At 39.3% G+C, this 18,769-nt stretch overlaps 1 protein-coding gene across 1 annotated transcript; it reads left to right on the top strand.

The window, feature by feature from the left end:
• Nucleotides 1–12,091: 12,091 nt before the first annotated feature.
• On the top strand, nt 12,092–14,486 carry LOC147642159 (putative L-type lectin-domain containing receptor kinase S.7). The gene has a single exon (XM_086774339.1). The coding sequence runs from the start codon at nt 12,117–12,119 to the stop codon at nt 14,358–14,360; it is 2,244 nt and encodes a 747-aa protein (XP_086630465.1). The 5' UTR covers nt 12,092–12,116; the 3' UTR covers nt 14,361–14,486.
• The last annotated feature ends 4,283 nt before the right edge of the window (nt 14,487–18,769 follow it).

Here is an 18,769-nt window from a genome sequence, read left to right as displayed (position 1 = left end):
TATGCTCATGGTGCATACTTCATGAATGAGTATGGTTCTCTGGACATGTAGAGCACATAAGGAATGGAGAAATCTCACTATCAAGCTAGAGGAGTATATTTTAAAAACACCCGGCATGGAGGAGGGAAGACTCGTACAAATTACCTCAAGGAGATGTTTAACTAGTTTTACAGTACACTTTTGGGTGAAAATTATCCATGGAAAGGTCACGCATGAGTAATCTAGCAAGGGCAGCACAAAATAATGCCAAATAGAGAAGATCACTAAAGTGGAAAGCTGGCACAAGACCAGCACGTCATGCAGCATGGAGATCTTCACGAAGACGCATAAGAAGAATTTGGAAGTAGAAACAGCACTTTGAAATTGAAAGTATTTGGAATAAAGTTGTAAACATTTTTGACTTAGAAAGTAAACATTTAGAAGAAATTTGTAAAGATTTTTGACTTGAAAATAAAAAATAATTGCACCATTCCATTATATTAAAGATTTATAGTGAAAATATTTACAAAAACGAAAAGAGCTAATTGCTCTTGAGTCTCTTCTCTTCTTGCTCCCCCTCTTTGGTAGGCATTTTCTCTCTAATAATGCAAAAACCTTTTACGACTATAGCCCTTGAGTGACTTTACATCCTCCAATCCTGCACCTAGGACATAGCTTGAATAACATAGGAAATAACGTGCTCGAGAAGGCAAAATACCAGGGCCGTATCCAAAGATACGGATGGCAGCACACTTCTCTATAAGCATGACTTTATGTATATTATAAGGTATAAATGCATACATTGTATACCTCAATAGGGCTTTCAGTGTAAGGAGAGGAATCTCTGCCCTGGAGTACTTGCTATGATATATAATAAATATATTTTTGTCGATAGAAGAGACGTAGTGTGTCAAGAGCGGCATCTTGCCCAACTCTTGCATGACCAGCACCACCTCGTCCAAGAGATCCATCGGCGTCATCAAGCTCTATCTGCATTGACAAAGAACCAGAAGAGAACAAACTAAAGTAAGAAATAATACAAACAGACTAAGGCAATAAGAATTAAACCAGACAAACCAAAGAAATAATTAATTCAGGCAATAGACAAGCAATAATTTACCTTCTGGTTCTTATCCTCCTCCAACTTCGCTGCATCCCAAAGGTTGATGGAGCCCTCTTCATTTTCTTAGTCAAGTTCGGGAACAGGTTCCTTGCCAAACTCAGAAACGCCCATATCCTACTGAAGGGCTTGAAATTCTTCCTCTGAAGGAAGAGAAGCTTCATTCTCCTTGGTTTTTTTAAAGCACAAGGACATTGCTTATGAGGCCTCTAAGAAGTTTTCTGTCACTTCTGTGTCTAATGAGAGAAATTCATCCTTATGCTCATTCTCTACATCAAGAACACCGGACGTAGCTTCACAACCGTCTACTATTATAGCAAGACAGTAATCCTCATCACTAATTAATGTGGTGAAATGTCGGATAATCTTTATGAATAGCCTTCTCGGAATGCACGGACAGTCTAAATTATAAGTCATTATACTTTATATTGTTTCCTTCTTGCTTCCTAATTGTTGATTGTAAGTCATTCTTTATATCGTTGACTGTAGGGCATGTAAGAGGGTGGTTGAATTAATTAAAACTCTATGTCATGAATTGAAAAAGGATATAGATTCCTATGCAAAAGGATTCGCACTCTTGTGGCTGGCACGTAGTCACAAATTTTTGGAAGTTCCTTCTTTCCAAGTACACTAATTTTGATAGCTGTGTAAGTTTCTTGTGTCACTGTAATATAATTTCTCTTTGTTCATTTCATGAGAGATCCTGCATTATTCTAATTGACTTTTATGTTGTTTTATAGTCTGTTCACTCAGACGAGTTTTGGCTGTGGAGTGTGCGGGAAAAGGCAATAAACATTATCCTCAATAATGCAATTACGCCTTATGACCCTAACTCGCCACTTCCACCAGTTTGCTGGCACTAGTGCATCAAAGAAGAGAAAAAAAATCCCGTTTCATTCCCCTACTAAGCATTTCAGCTTTAAACAAGGAGTCCCTGAGAAGGGAAGCAAGGGCAAGGCAAATGTAAGATTCCTCCCTAGCCCCTCAAGATGTCCAGTATCTTCTCCTCTGTAATCAAATCCCTCTTTAGAAATATAAAAGATCTTGTTTCTACCTATTTTTACCTAGAGAGAGAAAATTTTCTAGAGAGAGGTTATTCAGATTTTAGATATTTTTGGATGGAAAAATATCTCTTCTTATTAAAATAAATTTTCCCGAAACAGAAGTTCAAAAAGATTTTCAAAAGGTGCATTAGAAATCAATTATAATATGTTCAAAAGGCCTTATCCTAGGGGTCCAGATTTTTGAAAAATTTTAAATTAATGTACTGAGGGGCCAATCAGATTCATCCAAATGTAGGGAGGAGATAAATAGCAGAAATAAAGAAAATCCCCCCAAAAATGAGTAAATACTCAAAGAAGATGAAGAGTGGACTAAGGACCAAAGGAAATACTAAAAAAATGAATTTTTGATACCTAAGAGAGTGGGGATTCCCCCTCATGAAGGAGGCGCCTATTTCACGTGTGGTGGAGTTTTAAATTCTCAAATATTGAGATATTTCATCTCTCCTCTCTCTTTATTCAAGTCTAGTTCAAAAAAGTAAGCTAACCTGACCCAAAAATGGTCAAAAATTGACCAAACTAATCTGGAAAATTCTAGAATCAGTTTGCTTGGCTAGAAGCTCACTTTTTCCTATAAATAGTAGCCTTCCCCTTTGTAAAAACTTAATAGTGTTTTATGCACTGTTACTCTACTCCTCCCCAGAGCCAAAAACTGTGAATTTCTTAATAATTCATTAGTTTTTGACCATTCCCTCTTCTAAAGAATTGGTGGCCACGCTTGTTGCAAACAAGAGTAGATCCCTCAAACCATCAAGCCAAAGGAAAGCTCTCAAAAGTTCATGTAAGCTAGAAATCCTACTTTTTCTTTATTCTTTTTTTTAATGGTTTTCTAACTTTTGTTTTTTGAAATGTAAAATGATGCTAAGTGACTTAAGGATAGGAAAAATTAAAAAATGGTCAGCCATACAAAGGAGGTTATGACAAAATTTTCTTAAATTTTGTGAAATAAGCTTTATCTTTTATTATTAAAAAAGAGTACTCCCCACCATTTGTGTATTCTAAAAGTGTTATTTTCATTCTAGGCATAGAAAAATGCATAGTAGAAATTTTTTATTATAAAAATATTATTTACATTAAAATTAAATTCTACGCATAAAAAAATGCATATTGGTTATTTTTTTATTATAAAAGATATAAAAAAAATAAAAGTGTTACTTTCATCAATATTGATTTTTATGCATAAAAGATTTTTTTAAATTATAAACGTGTTACTTTCATCAATATTGATTTTTATGCATAAAAGAATTTTTTTATTATAAAAGTATTACTTTCATCAATATTGATTTTTATGCATAAATAGATGCATAAAATAATTTTTTTATTTTATAAAAGTGTTACTTTCATCAATATTGATTTTTATGCATAATAATTTTTTTATTATAAAAGTGTTACTTTTATCAAAATGGATTTTTATGCATAAATAGATGCATAAAAGAAATTTCTTTATTATAAAAGTGTTACTTTCATCAATATTGATTTTTATGCATAAAAGAATTTTTTATTATTATAAAAGTGTTACTTTCATCAAAATAGATTTTTATGCATAAATAGATGCGAGAATTCTCGGTGACTCCCTTGTTGTCACAACACCATTGTTTCCACTAGAGTTTAGCATCTCCAGTGAGGCAAAACCATGCAAGCATAGACTGGTTTAGTGCTCCAATACCAGCAAAAGAGAAATAATCGTCCATCGCTTCAATCCAGACTTTAGCATCCTTCTCAACCTTTGAACCTTCTCCCTTAAAGGAGCGAGGTTGCATTGCTTGAGTAGGAGCTTCTTCTCCTGGATATCAATGTATAGTGCATTGGGAAGTGGAGGAGGCTGATTCTCCTAGCCATCATTGTAAGATTAAGTTTTTAAGATTACAAGATTCATACTTTGCACAATGCTTAAGCTTTTTAAAAAAAAAGTAAAACATTGAAATCATTTGATTTCTCAAATATTTACAAGCACAAGTTTTATTACAAAGATTTGGGACTAATATAATTAGTCTTATTCATCATGAAGGGAAATTCCTAAGCTCGACTATAACATAAGGGTAGAGTGATACACACAAGTGAAATATAGGGGTTCCACTGTAGTTTCTAAGGCTCGAAAAACTGATGGTAAGGGTGGTAGACTCTGGATTGGGCTAGGTGTAAACACGACTACCTTGTCGATAGGTAAGACCTGCATCACTCGGTCATACACCCATCGGTCTTGTGGTATGTGATTCCCAGCTATAGTTATAGAGGTGTCAGGCTGGGGGTACCCATGAACCAAAATAAATGGACCATCTTCAACTTTTCAATCCAACAATTCTGCTTTAGATCGGTGGTAAGGTTCCCACCTCGATCCGCTCGGATGAAGAAATATCTCGGCCTGCAACTCCAAAAATCTCTACCCCATCCTCTTTCGATACAAGAAAAATGGGGGAGGGACATCTTCTCTAGTATCTGCACCATGGTATCACGGAACTTGAAATTTGGGGAGAGACAAGCAACCTGGAAGATGCACTAGAAAACTAGAAATCTCGAGTAGAAATCTTCTTCTTCCTAAAATCATTCAATCATCAATTCAATTTGTCCTTAGTAAGCTATTTTTCTTAATTAGAATTATGTTAGGTAAAACATACACTGCAAAAACAGTCCTTAAATGGCAAGTCCTAGGAGCTAAGATCCGATTTGATACCAATTATAAGGTTCCTCCCTTCCAAAATAGGGGAAACACTTAAGATAGTCTACTAAGTCTTAACTTGGAGAAAATTTCCTACTTGTTGATACCTTGACCATACAAAGATTCAATAATATGATTTGTAGGTAAGACCTAGTCCTATCCTGCACGGGGAGCATGGTCTTCTAAAAATCAAATCACCCATAGGGTAATTGATCATAATTTGGGCAACTACTAATCTTGATTCCTAGAGTCAATGCTTTTTTCCATGTAAGGCACAACCGCTAGCCTAGTGTTCTAGAATAGAGTTGCGTGAGAACCTATTTATCTAGCGGAGGGCTTTCACTTAATCTGTTGGAAAGCTACTCGACTAATCGGGTCCACCTGTCCATAGGATGCTGACGCCGGGACATTCCATCCTCCCACTTTTCACCCTACTCACGTGTCAATTTATTTTCTAATTAATCCTACCACACTGTTTGACATAAATAAACATGTTCCTTAATGAAGGCCCTTTCACAAGGCTCGTTAAAACAACCTCTTTTCACAGTATAATAATGCTAAAGAAAAGATATATATGAAAAATAAAGTTTATACAAGAATCAAGTCCATATAAACCAAACCAACTCTCTTATTCTTTTCCTTTATACTACCAATGATCTAGAATTCGGCCTTCCAGCCTCTACATGCTAGGAAAAAACCCTACGGGACCATACACCTTGTTGTCTCAGCAGAGCTAGCGAGGTGTTGCGCCCCCTCAGGCCCTGTCGCTTGATCCTCCCACCCCTCATAGGGATGTCTACATGCTAGGATGGGCTTATTCACCACACTAGCCTGGGTCCTCATAACTAGACAGCATCACAATCACTCGCCTCAATCGGCAAACCTCATTATCTCAATGGTATGAGGGATACCATGGGTCGATCTCGGGCTTTGCCTTACGACGCCGCCCCGCCGGCTACACAAGTATGGAAACGGAGTTAGCATCAAAGCTAGAAGGAAAAAAACCTGTACTCTTTCTCTTAAAGATAGCAATTTCAATACGTTTAAACCATTGATTACAAATACAACATTACTTCAAATAGTAGCTTCGTAGAATTTCTAACATTTTTGAATGAAAAAATTTGCATCTTCTTTCTTGATTTATTGATATTAATATTAAAGAATAATTTAAATCTCTTTTTAAATGATAACCAAGCTAACCTAGCCACCGTTCCCTTGTGGAGCTTGCAACGAGAGGATTGGAGCCAGATTAGGAGAATTTTCTTTAATCTCATTATTGCATGCTTCTCCCAAAGTGACATTTTGGCATTTCTAGGATGGGGCCATCTTGATCGTTGTCTTATAGTGCTTAACGCTGCGATAACAATTCTTCAGTCGGATCTCGATTCTGAGATAGTTTACTCACTCTAGGAGCAAAAAATTATAGCGTGTGAACCTCCTCTAAGCTCAAAAACCTCTTACTAAAGTCTACACAAAATGGGGGGAGGGGAGAAGAGTTAATAACACCCTCTCCTCTCACGAAGATGGAGTGACTGAAAATGGGCTTATCTGAGAGATGGCCACCATTGAATAGGAGGTGATGAGAGGAAGCTGTGAGGGACAGCCGTAGGTACAGCAAGTACAGTGTGCAGGCGCTGAGTGGCAGTACGGTCTAGTGGTACGGCCTCGTGCGCTAGGTTCAGCCTAGGGGTGTACTCTACACAATGAGCTACTTGCCATGTGGCACGCGAGGGTTTATATAGGTGCAAGGTACAGTTGAGGTACTGAGCAAAGTACGGGTGAAAGGGACAGTGTACCATCAAAGTGTACTAGTCACTGGACTGCATGATCCTGGAGAAAGGTACGATGGTGGTGCACAGGCAAAGGTGTGATACGCATGTACCCTTTTGGTAAGAGATATCATAGATGTCCACATGGCGGTACATTTGGACCATACAATGGGTGGTCAACCTTTGGTCCTTATGCGGCCATTGTACGAGCACTCTGGTGAGTGTGTACGGTCCTTTTTGGGATAGGAAATGGGTTGTTTAATAAAATCACTGATTTTTACACCATAAAAACTCATAAATTCATCTATTACAGGGACATACAATGCATGCCCTTTGTGGACGCCCTTTGTGGACGTAGACTAGATTCTCGTCTTTCAAGAGGCTTGAGAAAGATGGTGTATGAGGGTCACAAGAAGTATCTACCAGAGTACGATGAGCCATGTGAGGGCTATCTGGGTTGACCTGCTCCTACACTAAAGTCAAGCAATTGGAATAGAGCATGGGAGGAGAGTTTGAAGGGTCTCCACCCCCTGGAATGAAGTGGCTATCCATATTCTACCGACTACCATATTGGGAAGGTCTTCTAATTAACCATTTTTTTGACCCTATGCATATTTTTAAAAATATAGCCGTAGTGCTTTGGAAGTCTATTAATGGGGTCATAGAGAGCAAGGACCAAAGGGAGGATTTACAAATAAGTGATCGTATGTGACACTTATGGTCTTGAACCAGAGGTGATGGTAAGTTGCTATTACCTAGGCTCCTTGGGTATTGATAAAATAAGATAAAGCTCAAGTGAAAAAGTGCATTTCAAAGTTTTATACTCCGACTCGATGTACGCACTGCCTAAAGGGGGTGTTTACAAAGGATAACAAGCACTCCGGCTTAAAATCACATGATTGGCACAAGTTCTTGCAATTTGTCTTGCCTGTGGCCACAAAAAGTTGCCTCACCAACAACATTAAGGGATACAATATAGAAGATTAGCACCATGGTTCGTTGGATTTCATGGAAGGAGATAAGGAAAGACACTTTGGAAGTAGCCCGCTTAAATGCCATAGAAGTAATTATATTAGTGGAGAAGTTTCTCCCAACCAACATCTTAACCATACAAATACATCTCCTAGTTCATGTTGTGGATGAGGTGGCTGTGGCAAAGGTTGTCCATTCATGTTGGATGTTCTTTTTGGAGAGGTTCATGAAGATGCTAAAAGGGTTTGTTCAAAGAGCTCGATCAGAGGGAAGTATGGCAATGGGATGGCTTCTGCAAAAATCCCTTGTGTACATCACAGAGTTTCTTAGTAACGTAGATCCTGAAATGCCTAAACTGTGGTCAACGGAAGCGGATGATAGGGTAGTTGGAGAAAAGCCACAAGGACAAGGGATTGACAGAAGCATGGATGTGGCCTTACAAGATAAGGTTAGTAAATTTTACATCTTAAACTCAAAGAGTATGCAAAAGTGGATCAAGTGGTATGGAGAGGCCAAGAATGAAAGTAATCAAGCTTGTCAAGCTTTTTGAAGGAGTTGCACTACGGATCGCCAAGCATACCCTTCATCGCTCGCTATTCTTCCAGACTTTCCATCAAGTAGATGGCTCCAACAAACCTTACAAGAAGCAAAACTTCGTGATGAAGTTATTATAGATGAGAAAGAGGAGCTGGCATACGGTTGTGACTACCGTGTAGGTGATTTAATTCAATCTAAGCCTCAATATGTTCACATGTTTTCTTCCAAATATTGTTTACAACTTCTCCATAATCTAACGATGTGTTATTTTCTTTTAGTATCAAAAATTTGCAGCATTATGGTCACATGGATGCCATTTTCGAGTGGAGTGAATTGATAAGAAGAGAATAATATTTGATTGTGGTGTTAAAGCAAATTTCATGCAGGAAAGCAAGACTAGTGCAAGTGATTCAAATACGGATGTGAACATGCTCAACTACTTTGGAACCATCCAAGATATCATCAAGGTTGGCTTTAGAAAGTTTCATATGTTTATCTTTGATGTTAAGTGGTTCAAGGTAGTCACAATAGGAGCACATGCAACCATACGAAGAGACAAATCCGGATTAGTTCAAGTGGAGTCCACAAAGATATGGATAGACCAAAAAGAAACATTTGTACTACCAGAGCATTGTGAGCAAATAATATTTAAGGAGGACCCACGAGATCTAAGATGGTGGTTTGTAATTCAAGCGGCACCACATAGTAAACAAATATATGAAAACATGGAAATAGACAGAGATGAAGTAGAGATTGGTGTGGGCCAGCAAGATCAAGTTCCACTACATGTTGAAGTATAGCAAGAGCAAGGGCTAGAGGAAGGTATAGAGATCGAACAATCAGACACAGGAAATGTTTTAGACACAGTAGACGGTGATCTTGATGAAGAGCCAACAACAAATGAGGAAATAGAGCCAGAGTTAGAAGATTTAGAGGTCGACATAAATGCATCGTCTATTCCCACACAATTTGAAGATGGAGGGATTTTCCTTGAAATAGATATCTTTGGAGCTAATGATCTTTTTGAATATGAGAGAGTTGATAATGATCAACTTTGATTTTGTAAACATGCAAATATTCTCACATGTTATGATTTGACGGTGATATATCATTAGTTTCATTTAATTTTACAAGTATTTTAATATACTAAAAGTAAAGAAGAAACATACAAACAAGGTAAAATAAAAAATAAAAATAAAAATCAACTTTCATTGCAACGTTTATAGCGATGGTATTTCCGACAACCATATGGACGTTTTTACCGACGCTAATACAAACATCATTATGGACGCTAATTCCGATGCCGCGATAGCCGTCGAAAACTAGCGTCAGAACATAGGCATCGTGTAGTAGTGGATCATGCTATTAGTCATTTATATGGATGACCTAATTATCATAGGTGAAGCAAAATTTTGAGATGAAGGATTTGGGTAAGCTAAGATATTTCTTAGATATCAAGGTGGTGAGATCACATCACGGTATTTTGTTGGTACACAGGCAATATGGCTTGGACACATTGTGTCCAAGTACGGTATGACAGGAAATAAACCTATTTCAGTGCCATTAGAGAATAACACAAATATTTATGTAGATACATGGGAGCTTTGAGAGGACCCCACTATGTACACGTGCATAGTGGGTGGCTTGATCTACATGACCATTACTAGGCCAAACTTGAGCTATGTTGCTGGAATTGTATGTCAATTTATGTAGCCTCCCCCCAAAAACCCACCCTTAGATGTGGCTAGATGGATTCTCACGTAGTTCATAGTTAATTTTGGACTTTTCTACCAGGCTGACAGATAGATATAGCTACATGGATAAACAGACGCTAATTGGGATGGTAGTGTTGTAGGCAAGAGATCTACCTAGTGGCTTTATGTTTTCTTTTGGGAGTGTTGTTGTGAGAAGGAGCAGCAAAAAACAACCTGATAGTTGCAAGAAAATGTACTTAGCATTTTTTGAAAATTAATTTAAAAAAATCAAGAAGAGGTGGTTGGGGAACTTATGCAAGATTCCTTTATGTGCAAGCTTATGCGCTTATGCATAGGCTTATGCATAAGCTTGTGCATAAGATCTTATGCATAAGGCTTGTGCATAAGGCTTATGCATAAGCTCCTATACCTCATAGACTCATGCATAAAATCCTTATGCATATACCTCATAGGCACATAGGCTTATAGGCTTTATGCATATGGTTCATAGGCTCATGCATAAAAGCCTTATGCATATACCTCATAGGCTCATGTATATGCCTTATGACTATGCTTAGCCTCATGCACACTTTTGCATGAGGTTTGTGTATAATGCATAGCCTCATACATACTTTTTTGTACTGTAATGTAGGAGGAGAACGAAAGTGGTCAAGCTGAAGGCGAAGGTGGCAGTGGTGGTGGGGAGGATAGAGATGATGATGAGAAGGATGATTACATTTGAAGATAATCTTAGTAAGCTTAGTTTTCTTGTTTTTAATTACACTCTATTTTGAAATAACATTTTGACCTTGTACATGCTTCCTTTATTCACAATCTCTTCGCCCCAAAATTGATAGAAATGTGTAAAGCGCAACAGTACTAAAAAATTGAAAGGTTTCAATATTTCCAATGTAATAAAGATTTTTGTTTGTTTTCAAAGTTCCCATGAGGACACTCACAGTTGAAGAGGAGGAGGAATATTAGCCTCTAAATTTGTGCAAAATTTAACATGTTTTATTGGTCTAGTGACAACATTTTAGCATTTTGGCTATAAAGATTTGTAATCTTTTGAGCTTTGGTTATAAAATCTATATGTAAAAGGCTTCGCAAATTTTAGCGAGTCCACACAATTTAATGCCATGGATCAAAGTTCAATAGTAGTAACATAAAGGTCTCTTTTTAAAAGGTTTGTGGATAATTTTTGAAAGTTCAATAGTAGCAACATAAAGGTCTCTTTGGACCTTAGGGAAAATGTACTCAGCATTTTTTGAAAATTAATTTAAAAAACTCAAGAAGAGGTGGTTGGGGAAGGTATGCAGGATTCCTTTATGTGCAAGCTTATGCATAGGCTTATGCATAAGCTTGCGCATAAGATCTTATGCATAAGGCTTATGCAAAGGCTCTTATGCTTCATAGGCATATGCATAAGCTCTTATGCCTCATAGGCTCATGCATAAAAGCCTTATGCATATACCTCATAGGCCCATAGGCCCATAGGCTCATAGGCTTATTCATATGCCTCACAGGCTCATGCATAAAAGCCTTATGCATATACCTCACGGGCTCATATATGCATATGCCTCATAGGCTCATGTATATGCGTTATGCATATGCTTAGCCTCATGCATACTTTTGCATGAGGCTTGTGTATAATGCATAGCTATAGCCTCATACATACTTTTTCATAATGTATTGTAGGAGGAGAATAAAAATAAAAGTGGTTAAGATGAAGGCGAAGGTGGTGGTGGTGGTGGTGGTGGGGAGGATACAGATGATGCTAAGAAGGATGATTACATTTGAAGATAATCTTAGTTTTCTTGTTTTTTATTACACTCTATTTTGAAACAACATTTTGACCTTGTACATGCTTCCTTTATTCACAATCTCTTTGCCCCAAAACTGGATAGAAATCTGTAAAGCCCAACACTACTAAAAATTCGAAAGGTTTCAATATTCCCAATGTAATTAAGATTTTGTAATTCCAATAAAGCGAAGAATTTGGTGGAGTTGGACCCAAGCTGTTTCTAAAAAAAATTCAAAAGAGAACTCAAACTTCACAATTAAAGGGTAGAATTTGGGGCTATCTTCATGAGCTCGATTAAGACGTGCACGGTGCAGGTTGTTCGTAGCTAGTTAGTTGGCATCCATCACGGAGAGAAGTTGAGAACTGGTCATCCATGATCACGCAGAGAGCTGCAGAGTGGTCCAGAGGTCGCGTTAGAAGTGCTAATTAGAGAACTGCAGAGAGTGATACAGAGAGTGATCCAGAGGTCGCGTGTTAGAACTTAGAAGTGCTAAGAGAACTGCAGAGAGTGATACAGAGAGGCAATGAAGAGAGCAAGGGCGCGCTCGCATGCTGTCCCGGTGTTCAATCAAGCAAGCCAGCTGCTTGTTGTTGCATTCTCAATCATCATAATATTATTGTGGCACGCAGTCAGGGGTCTCCAATTCGAGCATGCAACATTCGACAGCTCAGATGACATTGCCAATATTACCTTTGTGAAGCAAGGCGCTTGGTACAAAGGTCAGGACGCATTTTACAGCGAGCCTGCCATCTGGCTTACTCCAGATCCAAGAGCAGCCGATACCAAAGCATACAGCAACATAGGCAAAATTGTGTACAAAGATCGCATCCAGTTCCTCGACAAGAGTGTGCCCAACAGGACCGCCTCTTTCAACACGTCCTTCATCTTCCAAATCATCACAACAGCCCCCTATGGAGAGGCTGGCGGTGGTATGACGTTCTTCATTTCCTTTTATGATCAGGCGCCGGAGCACAGTGATGGGAGAGCCTTTGGCCTTGTTTCTAATCAAACACTCTCTCCATCAAAAGGTACATCTCAATTTTTTGCTGTCGAATTTGATACGCGTCTAACCCTTGAGTATAAAGATCCAAGCTCCAGCCACATCGGAATCGATATCAATTCTTTGATATCCTCTACCTTCACCGATTCAAGCCCCGGATCTTCTTCCTACCCAGAGCTCTTCCTCTACAACAACTACACCTTCACGGCATGGATACAGTACCATGCCTCTAGCAGCCTCATCCAAGTTTGGATGACAAACTCCACATCTCATCCCCGTCCTCTTCAGCCTTGCTTGCAGCTACATTATGATCTCTCCAGTGTTTTCCAGGAGTCTATGTATGTGGGGTTTTCAGGCACAAACAAGGCGGGCTTATACTCCATGCAAGGTAATGCTCTCTATTCTTGGAATTTTAGCAGTGACGACCTTAAACCACTGGTTACCTCAAATTGCAAATCCTGTCGAATCATCAGTTCCAAGCTACTTCTGCTTCTCGCTCTACCGCTTCTAGCGGTGGGTGCAGTATGCGGTGTATTGGTCTGGATTACAAGAAGGAAGATCAAGCGCCAACCATTTCGCAATGACAGTACCAGTATAGAGCTTGCCTCCAGCGGCGTGTCGCGCCACACATATAAAGAGCTAAGAAAGGCTGCTCACGGTTTTGGTGATAAGGGCAAGGTGGGCGAAGGTGCGTCCAGTAGTGTGTTCAAAGCTACCCTAGCAGATGGATCGACGGTGGCAGTGAAGAGGCTAAAGCAGGGTTTTAAAAGGGAAGCTGAGTTCTCTTCAGAAGTAAGAATCATCAGCAGCATTCGCCACCGTAACTTGCTACAGTTGCAAGGATGGTGCTACGAGAAAGGAGAAGCACTGCTAGTGTACAAGTACATGAGTTACGGCAGCCTGGACAGCTATCTTTTTGACAAGAAGAAACGCACTCAGCTGGACAGTGAGACAAGGTTCAGAATCCTTGTAGGGGTAGCTTCTGCTCTGGAGTACCTGCATGGTGGATTGGGAGATTGCGTGCTGCACAGAGATGTGAAGGCGGCTAATGTGCTATTGACAGAGGATTTTGAGCCAATGTTGGGTGATTTTGGTCTTGCCCGCCTCATCAGCCACAACCAGGCAGTCACCATGACGGCCGCAGGGACGCCAGGCTATGTTGCCCCGGAGGCGGTGTACACAGGCAGAGTCACCGATAAAGCTGATGTATACAGCTTTGGGGTACTTGCACTGGAGGTGGCCTGCGGACGCCCAGCCATGAATGGGGCTCTGCAACCTCAAGAAATGCGGCTGGTGGACTGGGTGTGGCTGCTCCAGCAAAGCAACAAGCTCTTAAAGGCCCTTGATCCAAGCATTCAAAGGGATATGCCTCCTCCTCAAGAGCATCAATGGAGGTGTGTTTTGCATGTTGCGCTCATGTGCTGCCACCCTTCACCCGAATCTCGACCCACCATGAGACAGGTTACCCAAACTCTTCAAGGTATCATGATTATGCCTCTACCCACAACCAGGCCAATGTACCCAGCTACAATCCCAAACTGGCCGATGTACGCTTCCAATCCAAACATTGCAGGATCTGCTTCTGGGTCGTTCTCCACTTCCACTGGATGGAACCCAGCTGTGATCTCTTCGTCTTCCAAAACACTTGACCGTATAAGTTCTCGCTCTGCGCTTCCCTCTGAGCTATGTGGCTCTTCTACGTCTAGCACCATAACCCTTGGCCGCCCGAGTGCCTCTGCGCCTCCCTCGGAGACGGAACTTCTCTAAACGGTAACTAAGTACAATGTAAATATTGCAGCTTTAATTTAAGCTTCTATCTGTAACTTTATTCATAAAAAGTGATTGGTCAGCCTAGGGCGGATGAAATCATGTGTTCTCCTCACGAGCAAAGGTACCCCTTTTCATTCATTAAAGTATCGTTGTCTTCGGCTAGTAAAATATAACCAAGGGAAAGGTCTGTCATCAAATTTCATGCTGAGTGCTGTGATAAAATAAAACCTTAGTAATAAGTTAGTCAGTAAAACTCTACTTATACAAAGGAAATGCATTTCATCAAATTTCATTTAATTTGTAGCCTTAGTCGCTTTGACCTTAGTCCTTGCGTAGTCGTTAAAGCTACTTCAACGGCCATGACCGTTTGTTCTTAGTCTTTAGGTAGTAGTTAAAGCTACTTCAACCACCACTTCTTTCTCTTTCTTTCTCTTTACTACCTTTGGGTGTTTTTTTTTGTCATTTGTCCTTTTCCCTTGTCTTGGTTGGCCTTTTCATATTGTTCCTAGATTTTTGTTACTAGCATAACTTCGTCGGTCTTTGTCTTCTTTCTTGACCTGTCGACTCGAAATTTCATGTCTTTCTTGGAGATGTTCCCAAAATGGTTATAGCTTGTCTTGTATCGCTTATCCTACTCATGCCTTCCTACACAGACTTTCTTGGTGCTTCATGGCCTTCAGGGTAGATTGACTTACACTGGACTACCTCATCTAACACCTACCTATAATGGGAGTTACCTGATGTTATCATAAACGATTGGCAAGGTCATCTTGCACAAAATTGTTATAGTAAGGGACATGATGAAACCACTTCTCGGTCCCGACCCAAGGGTTATATATCATCCATTGCAACCTCTCCCTTCCTAGAGGAGCCTTCAATACCACTCCAACCACAACCCTTGGCAATACCTAGGGTGTCCCTGGTGACATGTGAGTATTTGTACCGAAGATGCACAAGCAAGATCAAAGCTCTATTGGGAAGAAAATAGATAATAAAAGATAGGAGATGAAAGGAGTAAAAGATTTGAAAGTTAAAATTTGATTTTTAGGGGATCAAAAAGTGATTCTAAAATTTCCAGACATAGTAATGATTAGTATGCATCTTTTAAGTCACATCATAAGCTCATATACCTATGAGAGTAAGTAGTCAAAGTAAGTTAGCACCTTAAGCAAAAACCCCAATTACACCTCTCTTAAAGGGGCACTAGAACATTTTTTGTAGCAGGTTTTATTTTATTTTTTCTTAAGGCCCTAGAACATCATTTGCTTCTATTCTTTCTTTTATTATTTTTTTGTCTACTTCCTTCTCTCGAGCTCCTTGTTGGGCTACTCTTCTTTAGCTTGAGTCTTTTTGCTCTATTCTCCTACTTCTTTCCTTACTTATTTAGCTTCTTTGGCTTCTTTTTTCTTCTCCTCTTGAACTTTGCTAGACTGAGTTTATTCATTGACCTCCTCTTTGGATTTTTTACCCTTCTTGATCTCTTGTTCTCTTTCCCTTTCTCTTATTCTTTGATCTCTTCTCTGGATTTCTCTCCCTTATTGATCTCTTGTTTTGCTTCCCTTTCTATGGCTTCTAACTTTAGTTTTTCTTCATTAGAGAAAATCAGAGCTCATTTTGGGGCCTCCAAGAAATTCTTCATTTTCCTATTTATTTGATCTCAAAATTTTATAAAAGTGAAAAACAAGATCCAAAAGAAACATTATAATATCCCCACGTACTGAAAAGGTGAATCTATTTAGGAATAAAGAGATCCCCATGCATTTAAAGTGGAATATATGACACATCATACCAATGAACATTTACTGTACACATCATATTAGAGGTATTTTCTATTCAATATCAAACATTAAATTCACCGAATTTTTAATTTTCGAGGGATAACAAACAAGTTTTCCGCCATTAGTCCTAATTTGATATGATAAGATGTCTTGTTTGTATCAATAAAAAGCCAAAAAAATGGGAGGAGGTGAACATTCAAACGAGAAGAGGCTATATCATCTTCATATAGACCTTGAAGATGATTATGCTCTAGTTCAAAAAAGGAGAAAAGGTCGACATATTGGTGCTGGAGAGAGAGAACATGAGGACATCAAGATTGCACCATATTGATCTATGGTGTGATGATTTAATTTATTTTTTTATTATTTTTTTACTTGTATACAAGAGGCCTTGAGATGGGTACATAAAGCATGTTGTATAAGCTTCTTTCCTTGTATAGAGTTTTTGCAAAAAGCTCATGTATAGAGCTTGCATAGGCTTCTTGCAAGCTCTATGCATAAACTTCTTGCAAGCTTGCATGAATCTTATGCATAGAGCTTACATGGGCTTCTTGCAAGCTTGAATCTTATGCATAGAGCTTGCAAGGCTTCTTGTAAGATCTATGCATAGGCTTCTTGCAAGCTTACATGAAGCTTATGCATCGAGCTTGCATAGGCTTCTTGCAAGCTTACATGAAGCTTATGCATAGAGCTTGTATAGGCTTCTTGCAAGCTTATACATAGAGCTTTCATAGGCTTATTGCATAAGCCCTTATGCAATGGACTTAGGGTTTAGGCTTATGTATAAGCCTTTTTGCAATTGGCTAATACATAAGCCTTATGCATAGGCTTAAGGAGGATAAGCCCTTATGCATTAGGCTTAGGTTTTAGAGTTTATGCATAGGCTTAGGGTTTAGGGTTATGCAATAGTCTTATCCATAAGCCCTTATGCATAGCCTTTAAGCATAGGCTTAGGGTTTAGGGTTTATGCATAAGCCCTTATGCAATAGACTTATATATAAGCCCTTATGCAATAGCCTTATGCATAAGCCCTTATGCAATAGACTTATACATAAGCCCTTATGCATAGGCTTAGGCAATAGCTTTATGCATAAGCCCTTATGCATAGGTTTAAGGTTTAGGGTTTATACATAGGATTAGGATTTAGGGTTTATGCATAAGCCCTTATGCAATAGGCTTATGCATAAGCCTTATGCATAGGCTTATACATAATCCCTTATGCATAGGCTATGATATGCATGAAGTTTAATGTGTAACTAATCACTTTTTCTCATGTTATTATGTTTTGTAGGTCTTGCATTGTTGTCCTCTCCTTCGGCTTGACATTGTCGAGGTAAGATATCTTATTCATGCAACCTCATGTTTATTGCAACCTCATGCCAGGTTTAGGGTTTAGGATTATGCATACACATATGGGGCATTATTGCAAGCCATCTAGAATGTTGTTTAAGTCAAGTTAGGAATGGTTATACACGAGTGGGTGGTTATAGTTGAGAGGAGCCCTCGATCTTCTCACTATCCTTCTCTTGTAAAAGAGAAGTTGTCTTTGGCTTTAAGAGTGGGGAGCATGTGGAAAGTCCTTAAAAGCTTTCATCTGAAGGGACACTGTCCACCCTACTTGTCTAAGCAGTATTGTAGAAGATCTCAACAATGTTCTAATATCACATGTTGCATTTTTTGTTTAAGCTTTAAGAATTCATTTGTTATAGCATTCTTGTGTTGTCCTCCTCTCCTTCGGCTTGACATTGTGGAGGTAAGATTTCTTATTCATGCAACATCATGTTTATTGGCAACCTCATGCCAGGTTTAGGGTTTAGGCTTATGCATGGAAATACAGGGCATTATTGTAGGCCATCTAGAATGTTGTTTAAGGCAAGCTAGGAGTGGTTATCCGTGAGTAGGTGGTTATAGTGCAGGGGGAGCACGCGATCTTCTCACTATCCTTCTCTTGTAAAAGAGAAGTTGCATTTGGCTTTAATAGTGTGGAGTGTATGGAAAGTCCTCAAAAGCTATCATCCAAAATGGACACTATCCACCTTGTTTTTCTAAGCAGTATTGTAGAAGATGAAAAGATGCAGGGGGAAAGAGAGCTTTAGCTCTTGCAAGCACACACACACTACCAAAACCCTAATAGAGAACACACAAGGTGAGAGGCTGAAAATCTTCTTCTTCTTTACTCAACACTCAACACACCATATACAAGATAAGAGTACTCACAATATGAAAGGTACTCAACCAATACATACACGGGTTCTCTATAGTATGAACCCGACTAAATGAGCTGGCGCTATAACTATGCCAGTCTCTAGAATGGTTGTCACACAGCCTGTCATCCCACTGGCCGCATATCACCCATGATCTCACCAACCATGCCAGTGGTGTAAGTGTGGGGCCTATCCCCCAGGTGGGTCATCAGTGTCCACCGCCTCACTAGACGAGCTCGATATCTCAACACTCCCCCTCGAGCTCAACTCCATCTCATGTACACCAAGCGAAGCTCTAAATCTGCGGAGCTTCTCTGTACCCAATGCTTTGGTGAAGATGTCAGCTACCTGATCCTCTGTGCTGACATAAATAAGATCAAGTTCTCCTGCCAAGACCTTCTCTCTGACGAAGTGGTAGTGGACC

Source organism: Cibotium barometz, chromosome 1 (assembly GCF_041138505.1).
Source record: "Cibotium barometz isolate CiBa-2024 chromosome 1, ASM4113850v1, whole genome shotgun sequence".
NCBI classification, from domain to species: domain Eukaryota; kingdom Viridiplantae; phylum Streptophyta; class Polypodiopsida; order Cyatheales; family Cibotiaceae; genus Cibotium; species Cibotium barometz.
Note: the sequence above shows the minus strand (reverse complement) of the source record. Positions and strands in the feature narration are given on the sequence as shown.